The following is a 12,570-nucleotide window of genomic DNA, read 5'->3' as shown; positions in this document are numbered from 1 at the left end:
CCCTAAGCATTAGGCCTGCAATCTGCACTTCCCTGTTCCCTGGAGGTCCAGATGAACCTATTCCTGGCACATGCAGATTACAGAGAAGCAATGAGGCATTGAATCTTCAGCATCTATCTATGGAGAACATTAAATCCAGTACTTATTTGCCTACCAAGACAGATTCTAAGAAAGCTGTTGGAAAAAATGGCCGCACACAAACCATTTTTTCATCTCTTAAACATGAAGCCAACAGACAGAGAACACGTGCACTCCACATAGCTACTGCTAACCAAAAATCTCTACATATGCAAGTATGTACCCACTGTGGAATAGGAGCATGGATAAGCATCAAAAGGAAAAGTCAGATTTACACAGTAAATTAAGAAATAGGCAGCAAAGCAAGGTGAGAAATACTGAAATCTTTTTCCTGAGCTATTCTGAAGTTTTAAGACTACAGTCAGTGTCATGGTAACTTTCACACTGCATATCAATTAATGGGTAGCTTTGTATACAAGCCTGCAGCCTTAAACCATAAGCCTAATTTTCAAATATATCTAGTCATTCTCTAGGAGTATTTTCTTCATAACAAAAACTTAGAAAGAAACTTTATCAAGACACATTTTTATTGCATTATCTACCATCCAGTTGTTTTGGTTTTTTTAAAGTAGAACACATAATAAGTATGTGCACTATTTTGTTCAACTACTTGGTTGTTAAATTCAGTTTTTCATCCTGCAAGTTGTCAAATACTATAAATAAGGCAAGACCTATCATTAGCAAGAGGCATTTAATAAAAGTAACTGCTAAATCAAACCATACTTGTGAACACCCCAAGACAAATTCCTACAGGACTGAAACACTGCACTGAAAGTATTAAGATGGTATTCTCAGTCCTAGCAGTATTCTTCATAGTGGCTGAATATTGCTACATCAAAACAACACAATACTGGCTCCCTTTTTGTAAGTGTGTCATAATTAATATTTTCCTAAATTCATACTGAAACCTGGTAACGACTTTAGTCACTGCTTAGAGAAGATTAGGCAGTGACAACATCCATTTTAAACAGTATTTTTTTCACCCTGCTAAATAAAGCACAAAAAGCAACCACATCTTGTAAGCTACCGAGCACGTGACCTTGTATCAAATTTTAACAGAAATGACCCAACAAGCTCCTAAGAATTAAGGATGCATGATCCAGATTAAGTATGTTTTAAGGGTAAGAGAACAACACTAAACCCTTAACATCAGACTGCTGAAAACCAGAAGTTCTCTATTTATTATCGAAACAAGCACAGGACAAGCGGCACAGAGACTATGTATACTTTCTTTCAAATAACTTCATCATTTACTTGTGAGACAGTCTTTACTAAAAAAGACTTGGAAAGAGCTTTTTCCACTAATTCCACAGATTGCTGTTGTAAATTCACAATTTAAACCAAAATAGACTAAACAAGGATTTTATTTGTCTGTCTGCCTACTTTAGAGAGGCATCAAAAAAAAAAATTTCAATCACTAGTTTGGATTGGTTTTAAAATTGAGAGGAATAACAACCATTTGATTTAGTAATCTTATGACTTATCAGTTCGTTCTTCAACAATCTCAATTCATGCTGAAAGTATATAATAAACAAGTCAAAACTTATTTATAGTCTTTATAACCCAATTCTCAAGTCACATGTAACGGAACACCTATTAACAGAATTTGACACCAAGTAAACTGGGATAAGGAAAGCTCCCCCCTTTTGGTTCTCCCTTGCAAGAGCCAAAAGGAATCTGATGCCTGATACCTACCAGTCAGGATTCACGTCAAGGAGCTGGCAAGAGTTACCAGTTCCTATCTAGCATGCCATATAATCAATTTGTTAATGCATTTAATTTTAATTAGAGCCTACTTAATGAGCAGGTTGTTTCTTCGGTTTTAACAGCTTTTACTCCACATAGCAAATCCAGTGCAGAGAGTTAAACTGCAAAGACTTGGCTAATTCTGTTATTCCAATACCCAAAAATGTTTTTACTTCTTTCTTACTACAGGTTTCACAGCATGTATTCTCCTTTCTAACAGGCTGCAGAAAATGCAAGAGGCACGAACAGAGACCGGGGCTGGCCCAGAAGCACACAGAGACCCTGGCTGGGACCTCAGGAGCTCCTGTGCAGTGCCAGGCTGGCAGACAGTGACTCCAGACAGTGACCACAGCACACCCAGCCTGCAGCCCCCAGCCACCACGGGCCGAGCGGTGACACACAAGGACCCCAACCCGCAGGATCTGTGCCACCTGTGTATCATCACATGGTCAAGAGCAGCCATTCTGGCAGAAGCTGTCTTTCCAGGTGGGAAGAATGGGACTTGGTGAGTACAGGTACCAGGTCAGAGGGCTAAGAGATTCAGAGGGCATGACACTCACTGTATAAGTATTTTTTTCTTATGGCACTTGCAACCAGCATCCCTGTCTAGCAGTCTGGCTGCTCTCAACCCCCCCAAACACTGGGAAAAAGTCAAGAATTTTAGCATAAAGAAAGCTGTCACTTGTCTAAGGATCATATTTCCAGTATTACTAGAGTTTTAAAAATACAATAAACAACTAAACAATCGTAGCTTTCATTTTCAAAAGCTGAGGAAAGTAGTCTTTGGTTTGGTAAATGAACCTTATTTTTTCTTATAGCCTTTGACTTATTCGTAAGTACATACTTCTGTGTACTTCTGGAAGTACATAAAGTGTGGCTTTTTTATCAAAAGCAGAAAAAACTAGGATAAAAAACGTCCAGAGCTATCCACTTGAGCTGAGGTATCTGTGTTGAAGGGCACAATCCATGCTGTGCCTTCACAAACACTGATCTATTCACTTTCTCAAATACTGATCCACAGGGACTTGAAGAAAAATTAAGTATTTAGATACAAGTAAATTAAAATGAAAACTTGTGGGTTTCAGGGAGAGGTTTTGACAAGAGTTATTCAGTCTAAATTTTACTAAGAGCTGGTGAAGCTTCCCCTCTTAAAGGGGGCATACAAAGCACGCATCTGTCTACCGTTGAAGATTTTATGTTATAAACATTTAAGCATCATGATTTCTCTGAAACTCTGAGCAAAAAGAGTATCTTCATATAATTTTGAGGTAATCTTTAAAATATTAGATTCTAGCAGTACACTGGAATAAGTTTTATAGTCTTACCAAACACTATATCAGAAACACTCTGAATCAAATTGTTTTCCTATACTGGAGTTTTATTTCATAAACAGAATTTGTGCCGATCTGATATGGAGGAAGGAAAAGCACTCACAGGAGTGAGAGCACCCTATAAAAATTATATTATTATAATAAGTTTTGTTCTCTACAAGTCAACTAGCTGCTTTAGTCTGATTTATAAACAGGAAGCAGTAATACAAGCACCTTCATAAAAGAAATCACAAGCTTTTTGCTCAACAAGTATATTTTAGAAGTTCTTTCTGCCTGCTTGTATAGCCTTATTCTTCAGTTCTCTGCAAGCATTAAGAATCATTTATTACCTATCCAATAGCTTACTCCACAACACTTGACTTCTACTCCTCTAAAGATCATTTTATTTCGAAACATCTCTACAAAGCTTATGGGGAAATAGCACAAGACATCATCTGGATTGTATAGTCCTTCAAAATAGTCTAATTTGAAGAGTTATACAGTAAGATCTACATTATTAAAAACTAAGTTACAAGAACTAACCATTCATAAAAGTCAGTTTACAGCTGCTCAAAAACACACTAGCCCCCACCATAAGGTAATTTTAAAAATAAATAAATGATGCAGAGTCAGTAATCTAACCAATTACCAGAAAGCTGTGACAACCACTTGTTATATTGCATTGATGCCATGAAGATTTTTTGCCTTTTCTTTTATATCCCTGTTATACCTTTTTACAACTTCTGTATTCCTAGTGCTTTTTGCCTACATTCTTGGACTTGTTTGTCAAGCTAAGAGACTAAACATTTTAGAAGCTTCGTAGCTAGGGATCAGTGTGCCCCAGACCCCAAGGTCCTCTCCAGAACATATTCTGTAAACTGAGATAGAACCATCCAGGGGAAAGTTCCTTGGGGAGGGGGGCTCACTTGAGCCTCTCATTGGAGAATCTTTGATAGATATGCTAATTAGTAAAACCTATAACGTTATACCCAATCTTTGAGGAGGGACTCGGGGGAGTGCATTTTGGTGCATATGACCTGGACGTGTGCACCTAAGGATCCTTAAAATAAATACCAAGGTAAAATCCCTTTTCCCCTTCTAACTGTGTGTGACTCGATTTTAAGACCAGGAAAAGGCATCGCATAAAGAATGGCTTTTAAGGCACGGAAGATTTTTTGACAGAAGATATTTATTATCATTAATCCCACTGTTCTATCATGGGTGAATAATGAATACTAACATGACCCTTCTGTTTTCATACTGAGTTCTACTAGCCCATGCTCTACCAAAAACTCTTAATATGAGGATGTGTAATGGTCTAAAAGGAGCGTCTCATTGGGGACTGTGGGCTTTTTCCCCACCTTTCCCTTTTAATCCTTATGGTTTACACCACTTCAGTTTAGAGAGCACCACCAGCAAGCTGCTCAAGAATAATTCACCGTTTAAGCAGTGCAATGTGTGTCAGCCAGCCTGATACAATACATGCATCTCCCCGTTGCACCTAAATGTCTTAGTTTAGAAGTGTACTACAGAAAAAAAAATGCAACGGAAACAAGTTAACTCCAGTAGATGTACAAGAAATGGCTAATTAACCCCTTCCCCATCACCAGAAGCCAAAGTTCCATCAGCTGCTGTAGACAGCAGTTAAACACAGCTCACCTGGCAGCTGGGACAGGGTAAGAGGAGCAGTCATATTAATGCTATAGTAGTAAACTACAAGGCTAGAGTTTGAGAGACAGAAAAATCCAGGTATTTTGCTTTTAATAAACCTGAAAAATGGTGAATACAATCGATCCTAAAAACTGATATTTGAACATACCTCAATACAAACAAAAATTACACTACTAACCTGTTCCCTGTTATTTACTCCTTTCCCCCTTCCTCTAAAACACACAAGTGTCATTGGCAATGTACGCAGCTGAGTACCAAAATAAAGAATTCTCTTTGGAATAGTAAAGAATATTTTTCAAATCTCTCTTTTCATGGTTAAAGTATTTTAAACCTTACATTGAGAACAAAGAACAAAGATTTTAACTGGCTTAACTAATACTTCTGATTAAAACACTCTTTTAATAAGACAATATCCAAATTAATTTTAGGTTTCTCTCCAACACAACTTGCAGTTTAAATCTGGCTTCTTATCACCAATTGACTTCTAAATCAATAACACAAAGGCAAATATTTTCAAACACATCACGTGTAGGAAGAAACGTGCACTTACCAAGTGAACATAAGGCACAAAGTATCCAAAAAGTGCAGCGGGGATCCCAAAAGCCCAGATTCGGTAACTAAGAACTTTGAAAACGGAGAAATTGCAAATCTTTTTCGCAGGAGGAAATTTGGACTTTCCCTTCTTTCCTCCCTCCTTGTCTTTGGTGTTGGGAACAAGGGGTTTGTATGTAAATCCAGCCAGGAAGAGAACAAACATAAGGATGCAGAGGACCCGCAAGGTGTTGTACAGGTCAACAGAGTCGATGAGAACCCTCAGGAGGAAGGGCAGTGACACTGTGAACAAGCTGCTGCCCGCGGTGACAATGCCATTCACGAGCCCAAGGCGCTTCTTGAAATAGTGCCCGAGAATGACCAGGGACGGCTGGTAGGCAAACGAGCAGCCACAGGCAAACAGGATCCCGTAGGTGAAATACAGAGGTTCAATGGTGCTGTACCGAAAGAAAAGAACAAATCATTAGTGTTTTGTAAGGCAGTGGATGCTCATATTCACCTCCCATATGCAAGACAGTTTCCCAATCAATCAACAAGTGAGTTATGAGTTTGTATATACTTTAGTTAGACAGCACCGTATCAGCTTAATTCAGCAATTATTCCATCTCCTTCCACTGAAAATTTTATAGAATTCACTCAACAGGTAAAAAAAGAAAAATTACATTCAATTATAATTACATCAAATAACATGTGAGGCAGCTGGTGGGGGGTCTGTAGCTTAGACCCCGGAAGCTGTGATTGGGCATACTCCACAAGTGTGGCTAAAAAAAGTTTTAAAAATCATTGTCAGGGCAAATTAGCCAAATGTATGTTCAACCATTGCTGGGTTTTTGGATTTTTTTTTTTCCCCAGGGGAATTCGTACTGTTTTGATTTACACATTTCTTCACTGTGCTAGTAGTTCAAATGTAATACTGAACTCTCCTCGTGAACCCAGAAAAATCAAGTAAACAGTTCATTATGAAAATAAAGTAACAAACATGGAAAACATCATTAATAATGAAAAATAAAATACTGACAAATTTTGTAATATAATACATTATTAAATTATAGACATTTTAGGTATTAATTTTTTTAGACAAATAGCCCATTTTTGAATAACTATTTTAAATTCAGTGTTTTGAGACATATATTGAATATTCTAAGAAAGAACTAAAAAAATTGTTAATAAGGAATGAAAAATTTCATCTCATAGTAAGGTGGTTCTTCATCATAAAGTTCACCATCATTACCATTTACTCTACACCTGAAATAAAGCAAAGCCATTGTAATTGATCCCAGACAGACTTGTGACATCAGTAAAAAGTACTTGTGCAAGAAATGTTAAAAGTATGAAGTAACAGTATCACTATAATTAATTAAATTAGTACTGTAGTATTATTAGTAGTATTAGCAAAAGAAAACATTTTTTAACATTTAGATGGAGGCAGTATGTAAGAAAATTTTTACAAGATTTCTGAGGTGGCACATGACAGTTTATGTAATTTTTTTTAAATGCTATGTTTTCAGTGAACCCCACCCCACCTTTTTTATTAGTTAACACCTGCTTTTAAAGCAGCTCTGGAAAACAGTCAATACATAATAACAGCCCATACATTCATTTTTTTTTAAGGAGCATGAATGCTTTATGTAGTGCTTTTCATCACAGGATGCAACCTGCCACCACCCCTCTATACAAAAATAGACTTCACAAGCTTCCTATGCAATTAAAGAACTTCTTTGAAAATACGATTTGACCTAACAAAGGTCTGACTCCAGAAACTCTGGTTTTGTGTATTATAGTGAAAAATAATTATTTCTGTAACATAGTATTGTCACTTTCTATACTAAGCTATCAATTTCTGAAACTGATACACAACATAAGCCAGCAGAAACAACATATGGGGAAAAGAATTACTACCTTTACTAATGGAAAATAACCAGGAAAAATAAAACCAGCAATTATAAAATGAGAGGAGCAACATAGTACAGTAAGGACAGTGAACTTTTGCTTCCATATGTAAATTCATTCCAAGAGTCTGCAGCACAACATGCATATTAAAATATTGTCCTGCATCATAAACACTCTTACGTCTCAATTTCCTAAGACATAAAATTTATACTAAGAAATTAGTGCAATGCAAAAGCAGTAGATCATAGGAACATTTGTCAGCTTTACAATATTTTACTTCTAGAACACTGACTTCTATATCTGAACTATACTCCTTTAATGAACTGATAACATCATGAGCATAAATCATTTTAGTGTAAGTAACATAATGAAACGCCAAGTATGCACATCAACCTGGAGTGTACTCTTACAAGAATTCACCTCTCAAAGTGCTCTTCAAAGTTTAGTTAAGCTGAAATGTTTTTAAAGCCTTTACAAAATAACTTGCTCTAGCATGTCTCTTCCGTGCCCTTGTTCCATTGGGTATCAGACAAACACAAGAATGATCTTTATCTAATGACAAGGGCGGTTTAGTATTCATCACTCAACATACTACTAGGAAGCAAGGAGGAAGAAAGACTTTTCCAAGGCACATCTTTTAGTTTTTACCTCACATTTAGTAAGAAGCTTCTTAAAACATATCAAGAAGTGGGGGTTTTGTTTGTTTGTTTAATAAAACAAATTAAGCCAAATATTTGCACCAGGATTAACCATTCAGATCACAGCAGCTCACAATCATCTGGTTCAGAGTACAAGCACAGAAAAGACATTTTCACAAGCTTTTTGTCTGTATAAATACATTTGCACCTAAGTAGAAAGATCTTCTGAATGTAGCCTGATTGATCCTATACTTATTCTGCTAAGGGTGGGGGAAAAAAAAAAGTCTGAGAACTAGAGGTAACCGGCTTATTTTCCTGCTACTTCTTATACCCTACCTTCACTAACCAATTTCTGATGATGACTAGACTAAGTAAATTTCCTGTTTCCTCATCTTCTACAGGGTACATCCAACAAATCAGTCACTCTTGAATTTCTTAAGATTTATTCTGCAAAAGTTACAGAAACATACAAATGAATTGTAAACCAGAAGAAAAAACAAAACAAAACAAATAAGCCTTAAGTATAGTCAATATACCAAGGTCTTCTCTATCTCCATGTTCAGCAATTGGACCAGTGAGAAGAGAAGAAAACATCCAATTTTACTAGAATTTTAACAGCTTCCTGGAGGTCCTACTGTGTTTTTATGAGCATTAAAGCCATTTCAAAAGAAAATTAAGGGGACAGGACAGGAAGGGAAGACAGCAACAATGTTTATGTACCTGTTATAATACAATCTACATCAAACAAACATAAGTTTATCCTGGACAATGCTGTTGATCTTATAGCACTAGTCTTGCTGTTGATATATTTATACATAGTGGTTCCTGTTAAATAGGGAGTCTTGTTATGACATTATATTTTTAAAAATACTTTTTAAGTTGAAAGTTCACAAGTCATAGTTTGAAAGATAAAACCAAACCCAAATAAAACAAGTTTTCTACACATAAGATAAAGTAGCACTGTTTACTCCTTCATATTCTGCTGATTGGATCAACATTACCTCTACATCACTAAAAAACGGATTAAATTAAAATACTTTGAAAGTTATTAATTTAAGCTTTTTACCTTACAAAAGAACTTGAAAGGAGTCCAACAAGCCCTACTGCAGCTCCAATAACAGCTACTTTTCGACAGCCAAACAGGTCTGTGAATATGCTAACTATTGGGGAACAGAAGAAGACCATCCCCATAGAAAGAGAGCTCACCCACGCTGCAAAACAGGAAAAAAAAAAAAAAAAAGACAACATGTTAGAAGACCAAGTGATTTCAGCTTTCAGTTAATACTTGTTTTCACCTAGGATTTTATGCTGCTGAACTAAAGTTGGGTAGCAATTGGGTAATTATTTTAAAAATATTTAAATACATCTTAAAATACATTTACCTAACAGTAAAATAAGCATAATAATTTACATAATGAGCTAATTTAGATTTTATCAGCTCGAAGAACGCAATTAACCTTTTTGTAGCTATTACTTCTACTTTTTTTTTATAAACACACAGACATTTCTCTAGTAGCTAACTTAATATTCAAGGTGATGCCTAGGTCATTAAAGATACCTTTGAGGATCCGTATCAATTCTGACTTCAGTTAGTACATTTCTCTTGACTTTATGCTACACCTTAATGACTTTAAACAGGTACATTTGCTGAAAGAAATTAATAACTTTTTAACTTCATTACTAGATGTAGATCATACTGAACATCAATAATGAGTAAACAACAATAGGCTTTTATACTGTAATATACACATTAGGAATGAAATTTTACTTTATACTAAACAGACTTGAGTTAGTAAAACCACTTCCATCTATAATGGGAAATTTTCACTACTTTTGATACTGCTCCAGCTTTACAGACATTGTGAAAACTGTATTTGGTTTATCAGACCATTAAGACTCAATTCAGGTGAGTCCACTATAGTTTCAGCCACAAGTGAGTTTTATTAGCACAGCTAATAGTTACAACTAATATATTTGGCATATATAGTAACTTATATATATTGCAAATGTCCCCACCTACATGGGGGGAAAAAGTGGTCTAAACAGGAAGTGGAAAAAGTTGCTAATGCAAAATGAATTGGAAAAAATATTTTAGCTTCATTTTGAATTGTACAGAAGACAACTCTTTCAATCTGAAATAGTTTTAAATCTGCGTAACTGGAATTTTGTTTAGAATACGTTTCCTAAAGACACAGTTAGATAAACAATTGTGATTCAGCGATGAAGGCAAATAAAATTATCTGGAAAAGTATATAACCACAAGACTAAATGAAGTATATTTGCAAGTAGATCTACCACTACCAAGGCTTAGGATATGTGTTGTTAAAGAGCCAGTAAGCCCTACACATTGACTAAGACATCATTGTGCACTAAAGACAGGAAAAGAAACCAACAAGCAAAAACTTGTTTCTTCCAAGAGTTCACAATGTAAATGAAAGACAAGAGAGAACAGATGGCTAGAGAAAACCAGAAAGGAGTACAAGAAACAAAACCTTTATTTTAGGGCAAACTATGCTCTCAATGAACCACAGCCTAACTGTTTGGGGAAGGGAGGAGGGGAAGGATGTGTGTTGCTGGGATTTTTTAATCATGTGATAAAATAAGAGAGTTTCAAGGCACAATCTAAAGAGTGAGGTACTCTTATGGCCATTTCCTGTGTAGGACTACCCCATATATGATAGCCCTGCCAGCCTTGCACCTCCGCAGCAAAAACTCAAGCTGTATGAAGAGAGCACAAGAGACTAGGAAGAACAAGGACCCTGTGACACTGCCTGAATGGCAAAGTCCAAGTTTATGGAAGGTCAAGTCTTTCTCCTTCTCTGCAGTTGAGGAATGCTCAAGAGGACCTTGGACGTGGCAGAACATGACTTCTGTGAGATCTGTCCCCTATTACAGCCCAGACAGCTACTGAAGGTACAAGACATTATAAACCACAGTTTATAAGCAGGAGTTTGAGGGAGGAGATGCTCTCATCCAGCCTGGAGACCACCCAGTTAAAAACCTTCTAAGAAGTCCAACTTCTACAAGACTCATCATCCTTATCTCTCTGTAGCGGGTTGGGTTTGTAACCGGGCAGAAACAACAATTTAGTGTAGTGGTTTGGTCCAAGATACTCATTACTGTTTATCTTCTGTGAGATAAGAATTAGGAGAAATGCAAAGCAGGCACCAAACTTGAAAGAATATAAAGAAGTTTATTAACAGACCTAAAAGAGGAAAAAAAATTATACCACACCCTCAGAACCCTTCTCCTCCCCCCACCTTCCTCCCTTCTCCCACTGACAATGTAAAAAAAACAACCCTTAAGATGTTCAGTCTGTTTACCACTTCCATAATAACCTTGTTCAGTCCATTTAGGAAGAGGAGTCTCTCTTGCTCTGCTATGAACACATTATCACGAGACAGCCGCCCGCTTCCAAATAACCCTGTTCAGTCCATTTAGGAAGAGGTCTCTCTGCTCACATGTGAGTCCCTTCCATGACTTGCAGTTTTTCCCGCAACTGCTTTCGGGGGTCCACTCTTGAAGTTTTTTGGGGTACAATTTTAAGGTTGAGCCATTCAGAAACAGAAGTTCTCTTCACCCATCTCTGGGAGCATTTCATCTCTAAGAACAGAGGCCCTTCTCCTTCCCTGGGAGCAAAGGGTCTCCCTCATCTTCATCTTTAGGACTATCTCTGGGAGCATCTCTAGGAACTGAGGTTTTCTCCTTTCCCATTTGGAGCAAAAGTCCTCATCACTTCCATCTCTTCCTGTCCAAACTTCTCATGAAATTACAGCTGCATCAGCATCTGCCTATCTCAGCACAGGTGCTTTTGCTAACAAGCACAAGTTGAATGCTCCACCCCCCATATCTTCATGGAATTACAATGGGTACTCTGACATATCATAGCTTCACAACAGAATTTCAGCTTTATGCATCTCCTCTTTCTCTTCCCTCATGTTTTCAGCTCTTCACAGCACTAAAAGGGTTAATCTCACCTAGGCCTTGCAGCTGGAATGTGGCTTATCGAAGTGGAGAGGGGGCGGGGCCGAGCCCCTCCGGCTGCCCACAGCAGGGCTGTGGGGGGTTCCATGGGTGGAACAGGTCCATCGGCTCCAGGATGGCCGTGGCCCGGCCTGGCCTGGCCCGAGCAGGGCCTGGGCTGGGCCCACTGGCCCCCACACGAGGCCTGCAGCCACCTGTCACAGCACCAAAAACGAGAGAGAGAAAGTCTGCCTCAGGGTTTCTATTCTTAAGTGTGCATCACAGAGGCGGTCACAACTTTAAGTGGCTTAGAGAATTGTCCATATTCAAACTGGCCAGCTGATAGGTTCTGTCAGGTCCCAGAGGAAGCTGTAAGCACCCCTTGGCAAGGACATCCCTTCCGGGACTATGCTTGCTAACCCATGACAGTCTCCCAGAGTGAGCCTGCTGCTTTTCTGTCCAAAGGAAACCACAAACACCAGGGGATAGAATGTCCATGTCGGCCTGTCACCCTCCTAAATAAATGATGGCTACATTACCATGAAAAGTCCTCAGCACCTCTGTGTGATTTGCAGGGCAGCACTAAGAGTCCCTGTGACTCCTGGGGGTACCTGCAAGGCCAAGAGGCAGCTAAATCTTGAGAGGCAGCCATCACAAGTTTCACATGGTAGGAAGATACGAAGGAACAGCTGAACCTCCTGTCACCCTTCCTGCCCAGGAAC

General features: G+C 38.0%; 1 protein-coding gene across 1 annotated transcript in view; it reads right to left on the bottom strand.

Moving 5' to 3' along the window:
• SLC16A10 (solute carrier family 16 member 10) overlaps positions 1–9,133 on the bottom strand; it is a 27,461-nt gene extending 18,328 nt beyond the window's left edge. Inside the window, exons 1-2 of the mRNA XM_017739409.1 lie at positions 8,952–9,133; positions 5,356–5,794 (exon numbers count right to left, since the gene is read on the bottom strand). Of these exons, the coding sequence (XP_017594898.1) occupies positions 5,356–5,794; positions 8,952–9,133 (621 nt within the window). The remainder of the gene's footprint in view (positions 1–5,355; positions 5,795–8,951) is intronic.
• Between the last annotated feature and the right edge of the window lie 3,437 nt (positions 9,134–12,570).

Source organism: Corvus brachyrhynchos, unplaced genomic scaffold (assembly GCF_000691975.1).
Source record: "Corvus brachyrhynchos isolate BGI_N302 unplaced genomic scaffold, ASM69197v1 scaffold14, whole genome shotgun sequence".
Classification (NCBI taxonomy): domain Eukaryota; kingdom Metazoa; phylum Chordata; class Aves; order Passeriformes; family Corvidae; genus Corvus; species Corvus brachyrhynchos.
This window is presented reverse-complemented; position numbering and strand designations above follow the sequence as displayed.